Source organism: Melitaea cinxia, chromosome 10 (genome assembly GCF_905220565.1).
Source record: "Melitaea cinxia chromosome 10, ilMelCinx1.1, whole genome shotgun sequence".
NCBI classification, from domain to species: Eukaryota; Metazoa; Arthropoda; class Insecta; order Lepidoptera; family Nymphalidae; genus Melitaea; species Melitaea cinxia.
In genome coordinates, this window is record NC_059403.1 from 1,741,098 (window position 1) to 1,764,328 (window position 23,231).

The 23,231-nt window shown below is 35.5% G+C and overlaps 1 protein-coding gene across 1 annotated transcript in view; it reads right to left on the reverse strand.

The window, feature by feature from the left end:
- LOC123656993 (cytohesin-1) overlaps nt 1–16,130 on the reverse strand; it is a 45,425-nt gene extending 29,295 nt beyond the window's left edge. The window contains exon 1 of the mRNA XM_045592599.1: nt 15,457–16,130. Coding sequence (XP_045448555.1) covers nt 15,457–15,666 — 210 coding nt within the window. The 5' untranslated portion in view covers nt 15,667–16,130. The remainder of the gene's footprint in view (nt 1–15,456) is intronic.
- Nucleotides 16,131–23,231: the final 7,101 nt, after the last annotated feature.

A 23,231-nucleotide genomic window follows, 5' to 3' on the forward strand; every position in this document is an offset into this window, starting at 1 on the left:
CTAATTACTTAGGTACTATTATTGTACATTTAGTCATTATATTTCTTAAGTTTTTACAAGAAAAAATAGCAAAAAGTGTTCAAATATCACCCGTTTAATAAATATTGTAGCCACTTTTAAATATACTTGAAACGTGTAAAAAAATTCTACAAAACTAATAAAATAATATAAAAAGCGTAAGTACTTACCTACTAATAAAATAAAAAGCCTGCGATAAGAGTTTTGTATTACTTACCAAGAGTCTTGCAAGACTTGCAAGACTCTTGCTGCAAGACCAAGACCAAGACCAAGACTGGGAGCGCAAGACCAAGACCAAGACCAAGACCAGGTGTATTGGCGCAAGACCAAGACCAAGACTGGCTAAGTCTCGTCTTGTTCTTGCATTTGGGCAACACTAGCAGAAACACGCAACAACTTTACCCGATGAAGTAATTCATAAAGAATTTGCTTAGGATTAACTTCATCGAGTGACATAAGATTAATCTGACCTTCAAGTTTCTTTCCGATATAAGCAACTTGACATCCTTCATATTATCTCACAACTGTTTTTAAATAAATTATTTAATAATGTAAACTAAAACATTTTAAAAACTAAATTAATGTCCATTATTTGACTTCCTTATACAAAGTAGGAAACTACAATGATTTAATTTTAACCATAAAATAAATAATAATTTTAATAATTCCGTACTAAAAGGGCGCCTAAAATCAAATGAAGACCTCTTAAATAATAAATAAATATCTCGTAGTTGATCCGTATGTCTATCTGTTGGTCATTACATGTATATTTAAAAAAAATCTAAGCACATAACATTTTACAGCAGTCGCTAATAACGACAAATCGATAAAGTTAAGACAAAAATTTAAGATATCTCATAAATAGAATAAAGAGATCCGAATGAGAACGAACCTATCGCTTCAGCCTGTAATATCCCACTACTGGGCATAGGCCTCTTTCCCCACGTAGGAGAAGGATCAGAGCTTAATCCACCACGCTGCTCCAATGCGGGTTGGCGGATAAATTCCCTACTATGAGTAACGATCGCTATCAGGTGTACATAATAACAACGAGACGAACCTAACCCTCTGCTTAATAAATGAAAATTATTTTATATTGTTACGTGTTAGGGTTCGAAGGATTTGGAGAGAAAGACCTGCTGACTCTTTTCAAGACTTTATTCACTAGCACTAGGTCCAACACAAAGCACTTGGTTCAAACACTAAGCACTAAGTTCAAACACTAAGCACTAACAATGTCCTATGTCGTAGCCAATGTCGTAGGTTTCGCTAGTACCACTCTTGATCACTAGTTTTCACTCTTGAAGTCGCCTCGAAGATCGCTCAAACTGAACTGTGCTCGCTCGCCTCCCTGCGGCTATTTATATCGGCCGACACGAGGCCCAGACCATTCTGGAAAGTTCGCGCATGTGCCCGGTTTTCGAGACTATACTTCTATAAAGTTCCACAGTAGTTCCTCTAACGCCATCTAGTATTGAGTAGAGAGTTTCATGCGGTGTCTTTCTTTGCGTGGTTTCAATGGTTGCCGCTAGATGGCGCTAGTTTCTTTGTGTGTCCTTAACACTACTCCCCTCTTAGAGATGCTCGTCCCGAGCATCGTTGTTACTGCCATGGTAACGCGCCAGACGGTCTATGTGTACCACTTTGAATGTCCCTCTTGGTTGCTTTTGAATCCTGTAAGTCACATCATTCAGTCGGGTAACCACTTTGTATGGACCGTCCCACTTGGTCTGCAACTTTGGCGATTTCCCTTTCCGGCGGGTTGGGTTATGCAGCCACACCAGTGACCCTTCCTTGAAGCCGCTCGTGTTCGATTTCCGGTCGTATCGGGTTTTCATGTTCTCACTTGACTGTAAACCATTTTCCCGAACCAAGGCGTGTATATAGCGCATTTTTTCCCTTAAATCGCTGACATAGTCTTGTACGGCATTCGGTTCCTCCGGTGACCCTCCAGTCAATAGGTCTACTGGTATTCGTAATTCTCTACCGTAATTGACGTACGCCGGGGTAGCTTTTATGCTCTCATGCTCGGCGGTTCGGTACGACAGAAGGAAGAGCGGTATATACTTGTCCCAATCTTTTTGTTTGTCGTCTACCAATTTCGCCAAATGCCTCTCAAGGGTCTGGTTAAATCTCTCAACCATTCCATCAGACTGTGGATGGTACGCGGTGGTCCTCGTCTTATGCATGCCCAAAATTCTGCATACTTCCTGGAATACTTGCGATTCGAAGTTCCTGCCCTGATCAGAATGGATTTCTAGAGGCACACCAAAGCGACATATCACGTCTTCGACTAACTTAGAAGCGACTGTTGTAGCTTCTTGGTTTGGTATATGACGACCATAAAATACCTGTTTCCCGATTCCGTTACAGGAAATGGCCCCGCTACGTCAACTGCAATTCGCTCCCACGGTGCACCGACGTTATACAACCGCAGGTTCCCACGACTCCTGGTCTGTGGTCCTTTTACAGCAGCGCAAGTAGTACATTTGCGGCACCAATCCTGTACATCATCTCGACAATGCAACCAGTAAAATCGTTCTCGCACTTTTGTTAACGTCCTCTTGACACCCAGATGACCTCCTGATACGCCATCATGTATTTCACGGAGAATATCTGGTACTCTCGTTCTCGGGACAATTATCTGAAGGTGGAACTCTCTGCCGTTAGTCTTCTCCCATTTCCGGTAGAGTATTCCGTTTTGAAGTATCAGACTGTCCCATTGAGCCCAGTACGCCTTAGTGACAGCGCCAGTGGGTGCAACCTCACTCCAGATTGGTTTTACGTCACCCCGTTTCTTCCATGTGATGATGTGCCGAAGGTCGTCATCTCTTTCTTGAGCTTCCCTCATAGCATCATTCTCCCAGATACCCAAAGGACTTGTTCTTGTTAGCTTTAATGTGACTTCATTAGATTCTTGCTTAACACAATGTTTGCAGTCTTCCGAACACGGCCTTCGTGAGAGTGCGTCGGCATTCCCATGCATTTTTCCGCTGCGGTGTTTCGTCTTGAAGTCATACTCCTGATCCCGGGCAGGGGGCGAAGCCCCTTGCTTCTTCAGCTCCTCTATTTGTTCCTCGATCCTCTTCATCCTTGCTATCTGGGTCTTCTTCTGCGGACAGTTGAGCTGAAGATGGCCCCTCTCGCCGCACTTGTAGCACATGACTCCATAGCTTTTCTTCGTGGGAGCCTTCGCCTCTTTGACTTCCTCAGAAACCTCGTGGATCTTATGGGTCTGCCGTATGTCATGGCGAACAGCCTCGACCTCTAAAGCATGCGCCAATGCTTCCTTTAACGAGGTGTGGTGACGAAGCCTCACTGCAGCTCTGACCTCCAGGTCTTTGATTCCGTCGACAAATGCTTGAACAATATTCGTGTCTACCATCTTGGTGTCTGCTCCTGGGTATGCCTTTCTGACGAGTTTCTCAATTTCCAACGCCCATTGTTGTAGCCCTTCCCCTGAGCGTTGGACTCTGTCACGCAGTTGGGCACGGAATACGTGCTCCAGGTGTCGCTCCCCGTATCGGGATTCAAGTGCCTCCATCAAGTCTTGGAACCCGTTTCCTGTATGTGGCAGTGCTTCCAGAACCGATAAAGCCTGCCCTCTGAGCGCAACAGTGAGAGCGGTCAGGCATTGTTCTTCCGTCCATCCGTTGGCAATAGCAACAGCCTGGAATTGTCGACGATAAGCGTTCCACGAAGTAGTGCCGTCGTATGGAGGCACTTTCACTTTTGGTCCTTGCGCCACTACGGTAGTTCCGCTAGACATTACGATTCCCATGGTTTCAAGGCGTACTACTCTCTTCTGTAGTTCAGTGAGGCCGGTTTTCACATTTTCAAGATCCAATCCTAACCCGGCAACTCGTTCTTCCACTACGTCGACATCTTTTCGAAGCTTAGTCACCGCGTCGCTAACATCTTTTACAGCCCAAAGCGTTTTTTCTTGGAGCTCTTTTTGTTGCTCTTGTAATTCTTGCAATTTGAAACTTGTTTGCTCTTGTGATTCTTGCAAAGCACCACGAATTTCAGCCTTTTGCAGTTCCATTAATTTAATTAAACTTGCTAATTGAAGAGCCACTTGAGAGTCTGTTGAAGCTACGGGGTCAGCGGGCGGGGCTTGGTCCACGGTAGGTGGAGCTTGGTCCCCAGTAGGTGTGGCCTCCGCAGCTCGTTGCGCCCTTGTCCTGACGCCCTTGACGTCCTTAAAGTCTTCTCTCGGAGTCAATGGCATCTCCAAATCCCACTTCTGACACCAGTTGTTACGTGTTAGGGTTCGAAGGATTTGGAGAGAAAGACCTGCTGACTCTTTTCAAGACTTTATTCACTAGCACTAGGTCCAACACAAAGCACTTGGTTCAAACACTAAGCACTAAGTTCAAACACTAAGCACTAACAATGTCCTATGTCGTAGCCAATGTCGTAGGTTTCGCTAGTACCACTCTTGATCACTAGTTTTCACTCTTGAAGTCGCCTCGAAGATCGCTCAAACTGAACTGTGCTCGCTCGCCTCCCTGCGGCTATTTATATCGGCCGACACGAGGCCCAGACCATTCTGGAAAGTTCGCGCATGTGCCCGGTTTTCGAGACTATACTTCTATAAAGTTCCACAGTAGTTCCTCTAACGCCATCTAGTATTGAGTAGAGAGTTTCATGCGGTGTCTTTCTTTGCGTGGTTTCAATGGTTGCCGCTAGATGGCGCTAGTTTCTTTGTGTGTCCTTAACAATATTTATTTTAGTTTATTAGAATAAAATCGCGAAAGGGTTAGCTGGAAGATTCCTTGGCAGCTTCCATACAGCCTGGGCTGTATTTAATTCAAAATTGTAAAATTTATTTTCATTTAAAAATGCACCTACGAGTTTATAGAATACATGTATTCATTTAATACCTACCAACAGTATGAATACTGTAGAAAATGCCAAGGTTCAGTTGTCTATTATTTTCCTGGCATAGCTACTGGGTGACAGGTATAAACAGGTATATAAATATTTATTGATACTAGTTACTTTCACCCACATGTTTAATAAATATATCTTACATCAAAATCAAAGCAGTCTCCTGCCTGCTAAAAGTTTGATTCGAATGGCGGTTGCCGAATATAATATAGCCTGGCCAGGAATTTTCCAGACAAACCATTTACGATTTATCTTTAACACTAAAGAAGTGGCGTGCATAAAGTTTTTAGACAGCGCTGATATCGCATATATGACGGCGGCATTTTTTGAAGCGGATTTAAATTAAATTATGATTTATGTCTTTTGCAAAAATATGTTTTCAAAAATATGTAATGTTCATGTTTTATATATCATTTTTAGTGACATGCCAGGGTAGGTAGTGCCTTTCTGCCTATATGGAATGCACGCTACGGAAAGAAGATAACTTTTTAATTTTTATCCATTAACCAGGTGGTTGAAGATCATGTCTAGTTCGGATCTTAGACTATAAATCAAAGCAATGTATTATTACGATATTTTTAGCTACATATTAAAATATAGTTAAAACTTGTACACAGTATGGAGCCCATATTGAGTCCCACCGTATTGAGAGCACGCGTAAGCTTATTGTTATAAACTATAAACTCCGAACAGGTGAATCCCATTAAAAGCCGTAAAACTTGCTCGTCCTTATATGTTATAAACATCCAACAAGTGTCTTGTTTTGTTACGTTTTTGTACAGTCCCTATTTCCTGCGCGTTATAATAAGAAAATGATTCACTGAGGCCTGAACGAAAGGGTCTGAATAATAAACTTGTAACCAGTTTTTTATAAGTTACAATATTGTAGGATATATTTTATATGAACATAATAGTCACACAATGTAGTTTTTTATTAAAAAAGTAATATAAATAAATAAATAAATGTTTCACACATAACAGTCCACTAGGATTTGCTCCTATGTCGGGGATCCGGAAACACAAAACAAAACAAGCAGAAACGCCAAAACCACGACAAAAATCTGAATAGCCAACACAGATGCATGCCATGTCATCATCTTCATCATCATCATCATCATTTCAGCCTATTACACATAGGCCTCCACAATTTCGCGCCAAAAATGGATGTGATGATGGACTCGTGTGTGTGCATGCCATGTGCGGGAATCGAACCCACAACCGCCAGCACAAAGGCCGTAAGCCAGGTCTGTGACCGTTAAGCTAATGCGTCACCTTAATTGGGTTTAATGACTTTCTGTTGTAACATTAGGGCAATGTCGATTTCGACAATGTCACGTATAATAAAAAAGTTAAGTTAACTCTTGATTAGCTAGATAATATAAACAGACGCGTTGTCGTTGAAATCTAAATCCGTTAAACTTTATTTAAACAATGGAACACAATACTATAAGATAACTTTAAATAATAGTTACAAAAATCACGAAATATAGTCCAATGCCATAAACGAACTGAATGCTTCCTTTTATCGACTCGGTGTATCAATTGGATACTTTTATTATAAAAGTGCTTAGAAGTAACGAGAATCAGCGCATTTAAATATATACTTTGATCGTATTTGTCTAGAATTATTCACATATACGTTAAAATGTTGTGACTCAGACAATAATAAATATTATCAACACATTTTGTTCAAGTACCTTGATATCGTACTGTTAAGAAAACGTTTCTATTGAAAACAGATAAAGCGTGCGTGTGTAATACTATATAAATAAGTAAACATATTTCATCTACACGTTACAATATGATTGTTATCTGTAAAGTTGTTCATAACACCAAAGACTACATTTTTTTTAGGATTTTTAAATTAAGATTTTAAATTAAAAAGCAGTAAAAATGCATATATTTACAGTGAATAGTAAAACATTTTTTTTACATAACATATTTTACTAAAACCGAAATCTATTCAAACTTATTTTATGATTATCATATCATACATGTGTATAAGTATTAAAAAGATAATATTTCCGCTCGTAATAACTAATTGTTTAATGTTAGTGACCTGTGACCGGTAGACAGACGCATAAGTCGGATCAATAATCGCGCATTTGCTAAAGCGATCTCAATGAGAGTTAAATTGTTGTGTGAATTTTAATTGAATACATACTTAAATTTGAAAAATCTTTATATAAGAACTAACAAAGGCAAACCTATGCATACGAAGCTAGCCCTAATTTGCGGTCATCTCATCAGGCTATTGATACTCGGTGCCCCTCGACCGCGATCGGCTCCTGTCACCGCATTCTTGACCCGCGCATTCACGTCTCGCCCGAGATATCGTCATACGAATAAAGTAGCGTTACTTCATACACAATACCGCGAAATCAATCGAAATTCATTTATAAAAAGTCATCGTTCACATTATTATAGCTTTACACTACCGCCGCGTATGTACGTTTTATTTTGAAATTGTGTTACACTGCAGTTGCGAAGTTGAAATACCACTTATCACTGAACTACTTAAGACTTGTGTTACAATAAAATTAAAACTAAATGTATGCAAATACATTCATAAGACACAACGTGGGTACTGGATTCTTCGAATTAGTAAGAAAGTGCATAACAATGACAAAAAATGCAACATGTACCTACTTGAGGCAAAAAGACGACACGAACAATGGCTTCATATTTCCGGTCGGCGGTCACTGAGCGCCAGGAGTTCCACAGATTTTCGCTTTACACAGACTTATAAACCTATGTGTAAGTAAATACCGATAGGCTAACTGGCCGGCGGCCAGAGAAAAAACACATCACGGACTTACAGTATAAGACAATGACGGCAAATAACTCTTGTAAACGTCCGTTAACTGCAAATTTAAAAGACAGGTCGGTGGAATTACACAAGGTCTTTGTGTAAAACGTGAGGGAAAATCTAATGTAATGTAAATGTAAAATCAAGGAAACCATAAATATATCGACTATGATGAAATAATATCATAAACTATCAAGAATATTTTACTTCCTGTATACGAACGTTTAAATTATTAAATAGTCCCAATTAACATTTATTCGATCACATTTTTTTTTTTATTATAAGTAACAACGCAAAAAGCATTTACTTAACGAGTACAGCAAAATATAAATGTGTCGCTAAATAAGTAAAAGCGTTTTACAAATAAAGTGAATACAATTATTTTCGTATCCAGCGAGGGCTCAGCGGACGACAATAAAAATAAAAATATTGCAGAGGGAGCTAATGAGACAGTTGGTATGAGAAGTGACGCGTGGTACTCACACGGAGACCTCGGCCAACGCCCCCACAAAGTCAAACAACGCCACTGACAGCCAACCCTAAGCAAATTTGAAAATACCAATACAACACATCAAACTGCCTTCAATGATTTCTTTGAATGAACATTTTACAAATATCAAGGCGACTGACAAGAAAAAGAATAAAAATTAAATTACATGTGTTCATTAAATTTGCGGAATTTCAACGCAGTCTAATTAACGATCATTAGCATTAAAATGAGTCATCCACTTTATCTATCCGTTTTATTATTTTAATAAAAGCAAAGCGTAACTCGTACCGAATCGTTGTGCGGAAAATCTTTTTACTGTAATTGTAATAAAAATGCAAATTTCTAATACCGTTATATTTATAACAATCTTACAAGTTGTAACCATTTGTTTATTTGTAGTAATATAGAATTAGGTAATTATAATTATAATCAACTTTTTTATTACATAAAGTACTTCGATATTATTGTCGAGAAGGAACACCTGGAGTTAGTAGTAATTAATAAGCTCGCTATGAAGTTATATTAGACGAGTATTATTTACATCAAATGCCATTGTGCCAGGTGAAAATACCTAACAGGTTTCTAAACACATGCCGCTAATCAAAATAATAAAATAAAATGATATTATCATAAACCGACACACTACTACTAACTGATAGAAACACGTTTTAATAATGGAGATATTTGTGTTTTCAAGTGGTTCAGTGAAGCCATGTGGTTAAAGAACGATCCGATGACCGTGAGTAACTGCAGTACTGTATCTACATTATGTTTTATAGTAACGAAACAATTAGCAAGGGGCATCATCTGGCGCCAAAATATAACAATGAGACGTCATGTAAGAATGCGAGCGAACGTTCCCAGAAGCTACTGATTAAAAGTAATAATAAAATGTCGCTACGATCACCCATTTGTGACAGACATGACTTCATTTCGTTCGGTGCTTAGGACGTTATCATCGACATTGTACTCAATTATTTGATATAACAAAGTTCAATGGCGTTGAAAGGAAGCGACGGTTCTTTTTATTACTTGTTTAGTTTATGTTAAAACGAATATTGATTAGCTTAATGATACGTCTAAATACTACTGTCAATGGAATATGCGGGTGACTTGTAAAGTGATTTCAAGTAGTATTTGGCTTTTTATATCATTCATGTGTTCGATGTGCAATAATAGTAAAGTTATGAAACCCTTAATATAACATATATTATTAAGAATCGTTATCTATTTCGCCATCCACGAAAACAATGATAACCTGCTTTCCTAACTGTAAAATTACACGTTGTAACCGAATTTTAGTTGCGAACGGTGTCACTTGGTGTTATAGATAATAATATATATATAAAACTTAAATATTTTCAATAAAAAAAAAAAAAACATTCTTATTAATATTATAATTATAGAGGAAAGGATTGTTTGTTAACTTAACACTATCTACGGTTCAGGAACCGACTTAAAGATTTTTTTTGTGTATAGAAAGCTGCATCATCTAGTAGGTAATAAGAATATACGGTAAAACAACACGACAATTTATCAAAATTTCCATAATATCGCAACAAACGTTGACACAAGTAAAACCACGAGGCGCTTCTAGTTCTAATACAATTGATGCTAAAAGTTCAGACTGGTAGTTCATTTCAACCTATCATACTTTCATTAATAACTGTTATTTTAGGGCAACAAAAACTCTACGAAGATGAGAAAAGATTCACGTAAAAAATAGAACTTCGACATAAAACATATGCCAGAACACTTGTGTCACTACTTAACAACTCGAATTGTGTGTGTTTTCTGTTAAACTCTAAAAATAGACTAGTCCATAATGACAAAATGACATCCGAGCGAAAAATGACTGCGTAGAACGCTCGTAGACGAAGAAATAAGCGGGTCGTTAGAAGATAGCATTTATATTCACAAATGTGGACGAGCAAAAAAGGTGGATAAATTACTCTCCCTAAACAAATATCTAGGAGGCATTTAGGGGCGATTCTCGGCATGGAGCCAATTACGTCTTTAGCCTTTTGGAGTGCTTCTAATGTGGCATTTAAAGAAATGGCAACATTTCACGCTTTTTTAAGTCGCCAATGTTGTTTTGTACACAAAAAATATAAAAATATTTTTTTTATTATTAAAAAAATATTTTTTTAAATATTAAGTTCACACGATACTTCGTTATCTAAAGTTTATTCTGCTGCTAACTAATGTAAAGATTATAACATCATTGAAAAATTGATAGCTTAGTTCAGTGTTTCCAAAGTGGGCGATACGCCCCCTTATTGGCGCTGCAGTACTAAAGGGGGGTAAGAGACCTAGAAAAAAAATGGTGGCGTTGTGTAGAGGCTTGGGGGGGGGGGCGATTTCTCATTTAATCTATAAGGACTCTCGACTACAACTTGTGAACAACAACTAATAATCATTAAAATATTGCTCAAAGGGGGCACTATAAAATAATTTATTCTTTTAGTGGGCAGTAGACAAAATAAGTTTGGGAACCCCTGGCTTAGTTGATATAAATCGAAGATAAATAAATAATTATTAATTCTACTTTACAAGAATGTATATGAAACAAACCACCTACATCATTGTAAACTTGTTTGTGGTTCCAATAAATTGAAAAAAGTAAATAGTGCCGTCAAAAACACAGGTTAGACTAAAGGCCTGTTTCACAAACTGCGGATAACACTATTTGACGGATGACAGTATCCGATAGGTAAAAAGTTTTTGATTCAATATTCTTTTCACCATCGGATTCCATATTAATGAGAAATTTCTATTCGCATACATTAATATTAAAATTATTGTTTATTAATTGAAGAGAAACAGGTCCTACTGTCTGTCAAAAGGTGGCTGTCAAAAGTTTGTTTGTATTGTCATCCGTCAAATAGCGTTATCCACAGCTGTTGAAACAGGCCCTAAGTGAAGTTTAATGACAGAAGTGCTACTAAAGATTATTTTACTAATACGGCTGTTACGATATTAATATAATAGCACTGATAAAAGCTTAGTCGACTATATAGCTCTTTATGAAGCAATGCAAGCTAACTCGTTTGACGGGTAGGTGACCGTGTGGTACGTTCGCAAATCCCCCTTTCCCCGGCAAGGTCAAAGCACCTCCCCGCGTACGGGAGCGTACCTATACTTTATTATCTACAATTTAAAGGATTGAGGTTAGTCCACACTGTCACATTAATACAATCGTTTAAAAGTAAGAGAAAATAACATCGAAACTGGATGTTGCTGATAATAGGAAAAAAAATACAGTCAAATTGAGAACCTCCTCCTTTTTTGGAAGTCGGTTAAAAATCAAATGGCTTACAGAGCGATTCGTTCGTGTCAACGAACTTTAAAATTAATGCGATACAAACATTAATATGATAATTTTTTCATTTTATTTATATATAATACGTTGTAATATTTAGAAACACATTATTTAACAAAATAAATAAATGATATAGGTATCGAATTGAAGGCGGCTAAAAATTTCTAAGAATTGTGAATTGTAAATTCAAAATAAAAATTATTTCAATATACGGGCAAATGACCTTTGGCCGTAAGCCCAAACTTTCTCTATAAGACTTGGCAAAGTATCTTAAATTATTGGCAAAAATCCTAACCAAAATACCGTCAACAAACAATAGACAAAACTAAAATAAAACAATAAAGTAATTAACTATACTTTAACATTTATTTTCAGATATGTTTCCTTTATTAGAGAATATTATAACGCATGCTTTTATCGATTTAAGAGGATAAATATTTCTACATACATGTGAACGTCAACAATAACCTACCATAAACGGTAATTAGGTTCCAGCCTAAGCTTATATAGGTTATAGGACACAATTTGCATAGCAGTGATAAAGATGCGTCAACCTTGCGAAGAAGAGTTAATGAATATCTTTTTCATTAGCGCTACAGTGAATGAACTAAGGTCGTCCCTCTGTAAATGAATACACTTGGCATCGAAACCCAACTCTGTCAATACTGAGTTTTTTATTTGCCAGTCGCAATGCGGATATTGTAACTCTTGCTTATTTTTCACAATAAGATTGCCAACCATATTTATACCTATAAGCGTTTTAGATAAAGACTAAGGTATTAAGACATGCATTTTGGTTTATTGTTCTTGATAAAACTTTGACATTCTTACACTTTCTAGTGAAACGGGTTTACTATACCATTTGTGACGCAAGTTTTTTAAATAATCATATTCGTTACATAAATATTATTGGATTGGAACTAACAAAATTCCATAATAATAAAAAAAATATTTTTACGTTCGTTCACACACAAGAACACAACGACAAGCTCGTTTGACTAAGGAAATAGGTTTCAAACGACAAAAGAAAAGAATCGTGTGTACGTTCTGCACCTTTTACCAAATGAAAAAATATTCACTTTTGCGACAGAATCCTCCCTCCAGTCATGTTCACGAATGGTATAAACTAGACCACAGAGGATTTTTTGTTGCAAATTCAAAGCAGACCGACACAAAAGGAAATGACGTATACCGCTATGCTTGAACAACTCATTTATTTGAGAAGGTTTTTGATTAACGATAAATCGATTCCGTTCACTGATGTGTCAAGTCGACTTTACCCATACATGTAGGTAAACAAAATATCGGAAAAACCGGAATTTATTAACAAATATTTTACCATGTGTATTTGGTATTTATCATTATATACATAATTCAATACACCTGAAACAGTTGGTATTTACTGTAATAAATAAATTTAGTTATAAAATGTATATCAACGTTGATAATCATCGTTCTATTTTTATAATATATTGTCATTTGGAGATGAGTCAAATTACGAGATATATTTGTAACATTAAATCTTGAGGGAGATGATATATAGCTTATACATTTAACAGCCATACTCATATATATCAGCACAAGTTCACGTCTCTTTGCTTAAATAATTGTGTTTGCTCGCAAACGAAAAAAAAACCGACTTCAATTACATCGACAAGTAATACAACGTAGATCGACGAAAAAATAGTCAAGCAACTACGCGTTATTAAAGATTACTCAAAAAGTAGTTATTAGATCTCGATGAAATTTATATGTGACCACATGATAAACATCAGCTCTCGATTAAATTAAAAATTATCAAAATCTGTACACCCAGTAAAAAGTTATTACGGATTTTCGAGAGTTTCCCTCGATTCCTCTGGGATCCCATCATCAGATCCTAGTTTCCTTATCACGGTACCAAACTAGGGATATCCCCTTTCCAACAAAAAAAAGAATTATCAAAATCGGTACATCCAGTAGAAAGTTATGCGGTATAATACAACGTAGGTCGACGAAAAAAGCGTCAAGTAAAAACACATTATTAGATATAACTCGAAAAGTAGTTGTTAGATCTCAAATAAATTTAAATGGGACCAATTGGCACACACCACCTTTCGATTAAAACAAAATTTGTCGAAATCGGTCCACGCGGGCAAAAGTTCTGATGTAACATACATAAAAAAAAAAAAAAAAAAAAAAAAAATACAGTCGAATTGAGAACCTCCTCCTTTTTTGGAAGTCGGTTAAAAACAAATGACGCGAGTCACGATCGACGAGTACAATCAATGCGAACACTTACACAGACGCCACGCTCCACTACTGCCGCTGGCGCCGTTACAATAACCCTTCTTTAAAAGATTTCATACACAGGTTATGAATAATGTTAATAATATTCATAACGTGATCGAAATATAAAACACATTAGCAAAAGTTTGTCAATAGTAATACATTAATAATTTATAAATGGCCTTAAAACCGTATTATAATAGCAGACGAGTCGGTTATTGTTTTAAGTTTCACATGTGCATATAATTGGGTCGCATAAACATTCCTATAGATACGCCGTAATGATGTCATACTTGGCAATGCTTTACCAAACACCTTTTGTTCGAAAGACATTCCAATACATATCTAATTTTATAGTATAAAGTTAAAATGACAATGACCGTGATTTGCATACAAACACAGGGTACTCTGATCGCATCGACGTATAAACAAAACCATGACACATTCTAGTTAAACAGATAAAACAAAAGTTAAAACAAACTAAAATTAAGACATAAGACAACATGGACTAAAGAAAACAATGTAAGCGTTCAATTACTATACGACAAAACCAAAAGCTAAGATCAAATATTAACCTCAATTTAATCAATCCAACAAGTCACATTCATAAAAAATATCATCAGGAGCTTTTGGAGATGAAAATAAAGTTATTAGTTTCTATAGAATGGTTTTATTGTTTTAATATAAACAGAACAAACCAAGTTCTAGGAACAAGAAATGTAAAAAGTTGATAGTAGTCAGAAGGCATTCAGTAAACACGTCCTCATAAAACCGAGGAGGTTAACACTATTTCACCACGAAGTCTGTAGATGAAACAGACATTCTTAGAATAATACGTGTGACTATTGCAAAACAATTTAATTAATGAAATACACGTACGTAGGTTAGCAAAAGTTATCTACCTGTTGGACTAAAAAATTATAACCAAATATTCAAGTCTATAAGCGTGAACAGAATCTGTTAATTTTTTTTTTCTTCATTGGCACATCGTTTATGTATTCAACTGGCATAAATGAGCAAGAATGTAGTATCTTTTTTTTCCTAATTTATTTTGTATTTATTGAGTGGTTTAAACGATTTTTTTTTCTGTAGAAGAAAACAATTAAATAATTTTCTGTTACAATTAGAAGTATTTAAATGAATCCGGTTTTACGTTATGACGAGCGTAATATAAAAACAAAAATAAATATTACAGTAAATGTGCACGTATTTTATAGTCGAGAGATAAAAAAATATCACACAAAACAAACCGATAACGTACGTGATTGTTCTGAGTATAGATAAAATATTATTACCTAAAAGTATTTTAAATTAAAAAAAATAATATTCACAACTATTCTCGTATTAGACATAATATTTGATTTATAGCCGTTACCCTAATGAAACTTTAAAATACCCGCATATTTATAATATGATATTCGTAATAGGAATAGGGTTAGCGCCCTATCCAGTGTGTTTATCAACATTAATCGAAAACGTGCAATAATAAAGTACAGCTAAAAGGTCGCTGAATCTTTTGCAGCAATCGTTTACACGCAGACTCAAAAAGCGTGATCGATCCAGAACATTTGGATTACTGCCAAAACTTCAGACTCCAGTAGCGTGCATACAAAATGCCTTTCACTGACAGATAGTGAAATTTATAACTATACAGACCAGTCGGGTGACGCTGGTAAGGTCCCAGGCAGATCTCGTCTTGCCGCGAGCCTGGGCGCCCTCCTTCCTTCTGCCTAATGAGCCGTAACCGGTCGGAACACCATTGTCATCGCGTTTGCGCCGACCGCCTCGTCTCAACGACGAAAACCAATTTGACACTGAACCACGACGCTCCTCTTCGGCCGCCACGGGCACGGCCTTGATAAACATAACTCGAGGAGCGCTAATGAACTAGGCACATCACAATTCCACACGACTCAGACTATATCCTCAATAATAAACCAATTTCAAGCTCGAATCACACGTAACCTACAGACAAGCCGCTAGCGTTAAATAAACTGGCGTAATTAAAGCAAAGTAAGTGAAAAGTGTACGACTACAATCGTTGACGACGAATTCGTCAACGCCTACGTCGATTGCCAAATTACAGGTGAAGCTATTCGTTGAAGAATTTGGTTTCAGAGTGCACAAGAAGCAGGGTCGGTGACAGATGACACACCTGATCATAATCGTCGTCGTAGGTGCGCGCGGCGCGGACGCAGCGCATCAGCACCGGCCACCAGAGCGCGCCGCACAGCAGCCGAACATGCAAACACATCGCGCGCCATACACTTCCCGCTAAGGAACACACTCGACTGAAGAGAGGCGCGGGCGCCACCGAGTTTGGCACAGTGACAACTACACGTAGCCGTAAGCCGATTATTATCTTTTACGAGTCTACGTCGGTGACAAATACAGTCTTGTATTGATAAATAAATCTAGTACTTGCTGTTTTTAATCATCGTGCAATGTTTATTTACATTTAACGTTAACTTGTAGCAAAAGAAAAACGTTTAAATTAAGGATGTAGATATTAAACACTGATTCGATCGCACGTTATACTGCATATACAACAATTATGATCAGATTAATTTTTATAAGTACTATGTATTGCAGTGGGTACTGCATAACTTATAATTATAATATTTGTACAGTCAATGAATAAAATCTATAATATAAATTTCGAGTCTCTGTTGGTAATATTAAAATAACCGCTTTTACACGGTTACACATATAAGGTACATCAAAATAACATTTTTTATAATTTTTGTCTACATCAAAATAACATTTTTTTATAATTTTTGTCTGTGCTGTGTGGCTACGGCACTAAGGAATTTAGCCACCCCCTCTCTTCCCGTGGGTGTCGTAAGAGGCGACTAAGGGATAACAAGGTTCCACAACCACCTTGGAACTTAAGAAGCCGACCGATGGCGGGATAACCATCCAACTGCTGGCTTTGAAATACACAAACCGAAGACGGGCAGCAGCGTCTTCGGTGCGACAAAGCCAGTACTGCGGTCACCAACTCGCCTGCCCAGCGTGGTGACTATGGGCAAAACACATGAGTTCACGTTATTTTTGGCGTAAACTTGTGGAGGCCTATGTCCAGCAGTGGACTGTATAGGCTGTAATGATGATAATTTTTGTCTGTCTGTCTGTTTTTTTCCGGCTAATCTCTGAAACGGCTGGACCGATTTTGACGAGACTTTCACTGGCAGGATGATTTAAGGAGTAACTTAAGCTATTTTTATTTCAGATTTTTTTTATAACTGCAAACTCAACAATAATTATTTTGTTAAATTCCACGCGGACGAAGTCGCGGGCAAGCTAGTACAAACATAAAAATGAAGTGGTGTAATATTGATGTCAAAGATAACAGGTATTATTTACTAGATTACAGATATTACAAATATTATTTTAACTAAATTAATTAGAAGATTTTACTCTTCAATATGGGAGGATCCTTTACCTAACTTAAGGACATATAAATTCCAGTAAACTCTAACCGTTTCATATATTGGATTATTTATAATGTGCTACAAACAATACGACATTCCTTATCAAAGCTGCCAGCTCCAGTCCGGAAGCGAGTACAGGAAACATGATAACAGCAAATGATTCGTATACATCATATTTTAAAAAGTACGCAAATAAATTAGTCATAAAGTTTTCGGAAATAATAAACTTAATATTTAAAACAAACAAACTTGGGATGAAACTATAAAAAAAAGACAAACAGATAGATGAGGGTAGCGTCAGAGTAAACATTGTTAATGGATGACATATAAGTATGACTCACTTACAGCAAATAATTGTATTAAATATCTTAAACGATTACATCGATACGTGTAATTACTTAAAATATTATCAAAGTAATTGTTACTTAAAATACATGTACGATGTTTCAATTAACATAAAAACTACTAAAATCAAATTGAAATTCAGAAAATCGTAATTACTATAATTTTAACAAAAATTAATAATGCATCAATATTTTCAAATTTAGATATTTTGAAGAATTATCTTGTTACAGACATTCCATAAGAATATAAACGCACACGGCACAGCAGTTAAATTATTCTAGATCTAGACCAAACATTTGTTTTATTACGGTATTACCCTAACAGTAAGGATTAGTAACAGTAGGAGCATGAAGGTTAACTTGTTTGAATTGAAAGCTAATAACTCCGTTGCAAATAAATAACATTTAAAATTAAACAATACAATTAAAAAAAATATGTAGTTTTTCACTTTGAAACCAAATACAATAACGATATTACTACTTGAATTTAACCAAAATCTTTGATCAAATTAAACCAAACGCAATCGACGAAGCCGTATCACTTTTCACCTAGTATAATCACAGAAAAACTTACAAAATAGTAGATAACACTGAATAAAAAAAATTACTCCGCGTAAAATTTAACAGTTTTTATCGAAGTTACAAATACCGCGAGTGTTAAATCTCAATGTCGGGACCCGGCGTGTGATGTAATTACACAACGCACTCGTACCGCGGCCCGATGGTTACTGACTAACGCTAACTACATACCTCTCTTTCGAACGTAGTAAGCTGAGCAATAGCGGCTTACGTCAATGTGCTCCGCAGTGTTTTGAATGAAAGGGCAGGGGGGAACCGCCGGTTTACGAAAATCCTTAAAGAACATTACAGTCCTTTCAAGGGCGGGCGAGGTTACCGAATAGTACAGGTTTATGTTATAATAAGCAAATCCACTAAAAAGGTTTTATTACATATAATAATATACATTAAGCTGTCGGTTCCGGTTGTTATCATGTACACCTGATAGCGATTGTTACTCGTAGTAGGGAATATATCCTCCAATCCACATTGAAGCAACGTGGTGGATTAAGCTCTGATCCGTCTTCTACATGGGGAAAGAGGCCTACGCCCATCAATGGGACATTACAGGCTGAAGCGTATGAAAAAAAAAAATTAACCACACAATAGCTTAACAATCGATGTAGGCTAATATTTTATGCACTAATATAATTAAAATTCATTGTTATATAATGTAATGAAAATGTCTGAAAACTTAAAATTAATGTAATTATTGAATGAACATAATTATTAACGAAAACGCTTCCCTGATAGAAAGTTATTACCATAGCCTATCCTCATACCCTATCCTCAATCCTCTAGAAGCTCTGATCACCTTTATTCACCAACACAACACTGCTTGTAAGCAGTTTTATTCAGCTGTGATCTTCTAAAGGGTCGAGATACTTCCCCAGGCGGACTGCTCTAGATTTGAGCAAGATATTTCCTCTGTGCCCTACTTGATTTAAGTTATAATTAATACAAACGACATAAACGTAGAAAACTAATTTTAAAGTACATTTGTAACGACACGAAAAAAAATGTATCTTTACTATTACAAATCATTCAACTAAAAGAAGTTGAAATCAATGTTTTAAGAAATGTAGAAGACGTGTAAATAAATGTATTTTATATCACTAATTTAATATTGCAAAATAAGTACTTATATGGCTTTTTTTATTATTTTTTTACCTGCTCAGTTTTTTTTTCACTTTATCACAAATGCGCTTATGAGTCCCGCGGTAACATCATCTCTCACCACCATGGGTAGACTGGTAGAGATCTCTTACAGAGATAATTTCGCCCTTGCCAACATTCTTTGTAAAAATGACTTGTAATTATGATTTTTTTTAAAAGTGCAATAAAGAATATATATAAAAAACAGTAAAAAAAAAACTGAATTGACATGTAATATAGTCAACGACACATAGACCACTACATTACATTAACATTTTTCAAACAAAATATGATTTCTGTATTATTATTATTTTGTGGTGTACAATAAAAAAAAATGATTTAAGAAAACTGTAATAAACTAATTATGAAACTTCAGAAAAATCTCAACTCAAATTAGAAGATCATGTTAAATTTAAAGAAAATTAGACTTATATTTCTTATACTTTTGACTATAACCCTAACATATGAAAATACAATATTCAACTAGACAAAATTTTAGGTTGCATTTTTCTTAATGAGGCCTTCGAAAAACCTCTAAACTTTTGTGGTATGCAATTTATATTAACACACTGGCTTCATCACATATTAAGGATATGATCTCAAGACCAGGAGCTACAGTACATAGTAAAAATGTATAATGAAGCAAATATTTCTCCCTTTTTTCAAATTACCTCTTGTTTTATCATAACTCATAGTAGGGAATATACACACCAACCCGCATTGGAGCAGTGTGGTGGATTAAGCTCTAATCCTTCTCCTATATCGAGAAAGAGGCCTACGCCCAGCTGTGGGATATTAGAGGCTGAAGCGTAGATGGACATTTCAATGTCCAGTGCAGAACGATTCCTAAATGAATTGAGTGCATGACTCATAGCCTCCACTGGTGAGAGAAAGAATTGTTTATTTTGCACAAAGAATCACAATTGTGATTCAATAGTAAAACAAGGTTAATTGTTAGTCGGCTGTTTTTTTCAATTTTACGTTTTACCTACTGTAGCATTAAATTAAAAATAGTTGAAATGCCAAATCATTCAGATGAATAATTCCTTAGCAATTTTTCTATTACTTTGTTATTATACTCATATTATGTTAAACAGGCTATAATAATTTATTCAGTCAGTCAATCAGTTCAGCCTATTGCAGTCCACTGCTGGGCATAGGCTTCCCCAAGTTTGCACCAGACGTCTCAGTTTTCCGCAATTCTCATCCAGCCCACACCGGCAATCTTACATAGATCGTCGGTCCAGCGGGTTGGAGGACATCCCACACTGCGTTTATTATAATTTATTACTTTTAAAAAATATTTTTGTATTGGCTGAGGTTTTAAAAGTACATGTACAAATTTTTTTCATCATCAGAGTCATCCATAGAAGTGTGAAATTATGCATGCCCTAAATTTTATACTTAACCTAATATTCTTAATTTAATTTGTAAATAAAAATAGTGAACAAAAACAAATAATAAATTCATAATTTTAACAATATAATATGGGGTTTTTTTCATACAACCAGGTCAGCAAATAACAATATGGCCCACTGATTCTAATCAGTTACCTAGCCTACAAACGCCTCCAACACCAGAAACATTGATTTATAGTGATTGTAAGTGATTGTACAGGTGATTGTAAGTGATTGTACAAGTGATTTGTAACCCTCTTCAATAACTCTGGCTACCTTTCTTATCACAGGAACACAACACTACTTCTCGAGCCGCTCCAGACTTTGGTGCCTTGCCTCGACAGTTTTGTGTTAATTATTTATTTATTTATTTACTGATACACCAACAGCATAACATACTAAACATTACAATATCACGTTCATGTACATAGTCCGGTATGCATGCCAGTTACGGGTGCATACATCACTCGCCTTAGAAGACATTAAATAACAGTTTTAGAGTTGCAGCAAATCATATCATAGCAATCATCATAAAAAAAAGAATAGTATAAATATCAAATTAAACATTATATTTATGAGCAGAAATGTGCGGTAAGTTTTTTTTTTTTAGACTTGTCCCTGAATCATAAAAGATATCAAAATCTTTAATTGACGCAGAAAATCGATTGTACTCAGAACACATCCTTGATAATGGAGAATGTTTAAGAGCATTTGTTCTACCTACATGTTCAACAAGTAGTAATTATTATATGTTATATTATTATTAGTTATGATATTATTTCTAAATTAGATAGACCTTTCCTAAATATCAGTAAGCTATAAATCAGGTTAGTTAGAAACTTCTATAAGAGAAAGAGATATTGCGATCCCTTTGACTCTTACTTATACAGGTTCAATTGTAGATAGTTGCATTTATAAACTTGTTACTTCACTATTTCATATTTATAACTGAGTAAAACAATATATAATCATATAAGCATACTACACATAATTGCAATAAATAATTATTTTTTTAAATATCTTGAAGAATGTATTCATAAATAGTGTAACTCCATTTTTTTACACTATATAAGTATTAAACTTTTTTTGTATCGCAGGGGAACCCATTTACGAGTGATATCCAGGACGCCCAGGTAGACAGTCTTAGACCATATGTCGGCCTCAGCACTTGGGGGTGCAATACCAACTAAACCCCTGCGGGAGCCTTCAGCCACTTTAATTGGAGGGTCCTGGATCTGCAGGCAACAGGATCCCTCCAGCGACAGGTTGGCCTGAGTGAAAAGGCCAGACTCCTCTATAGATATAAGCACTAAACTAGTTTGGAGAAAATTAGTTGCACTTTATAAAGTTTTGGTTATACATTACAGTATTTAAAGTATTTACAATGATCACCACCTTTTAATAACCGCAAAATCAATATGTACTCACAAAATTATTTAAGAATTATTTATTAATTTGTAAATTAAATTAACTATATATTACTTTTTACAATATTTATTAGATACGTTGTTTTGTTTTGATTCATTTATTTTCAAATTACGACACTAAAAACTTCATTCATAACTTCACTAAAATACTTTTTATAAGACGTGTACTATAACTTTTATCAAATGTAAAACGACAAAACATTCCTACATATAAAAACTCTTAATACAAGCTAGTACGTTATTTGTTACGAACATTGCAATATGCAACTATTTTGATATTGTTGTATATTACATGTATACAGCAAGTGTTTTTGTACACTAACCTGTATTTCCAGCAGTAATTCCGTTTTTCGTCGACGTATATCTATTAAAGTCTTTTGCTGCTCAGGTGTCAGCTCTGAAAACAGTATAGAATGCTAGTTTATACCACACTCAATATATATAACCAGCTACTTTTAACTTGCTTAACTGAGCAATTTCATCGAGGTCAAAAAGCTATAACGCCTCTTAAGAAATATACACTTTATTTACCCGTATGAGTAAATGGGTCTGCATGGTTACTCGCAGCATTATTTCCTCCAAGAGACAAATTTTCAAATTCACTTATCATTTCTAATATTTACTAAAAAACAGTAAACAAAAGTTTACATCGTTAAAATTGACTGGCAGCCATATTTATTTACTACTAAAGTACTCCTGTACTCATCATCAGTCAAAGACCAGTCAGCCAGTTAGAGATGCGTTCGAAAACATATATACGTAGTATATAACTTTAAAACTCATATAACACTAAAAGTTATCATATAATTTGGATTTGTGATATCATAATTTTTATTCGTAAAAAAAAATATATTTTTTTTGTAATAATATCAAGCTCAACTTAAAGTAAAACTATTATTATTCATTAATTAAATACCTAGACCTGCATAGAGTGCCTAGTAGTCATTAAGAAAATAATCATTCTAATTTTTAAATCAGATTGACTACGGTAATTACAAAATATAAAATACTAACATATATTATATATGTATTTGTTTGGTAATGTGCACATTATTTAAACATATTAATGAATTAATGAAAGTAACAAAACCAAATCATTAATTAATTTTAAAATTG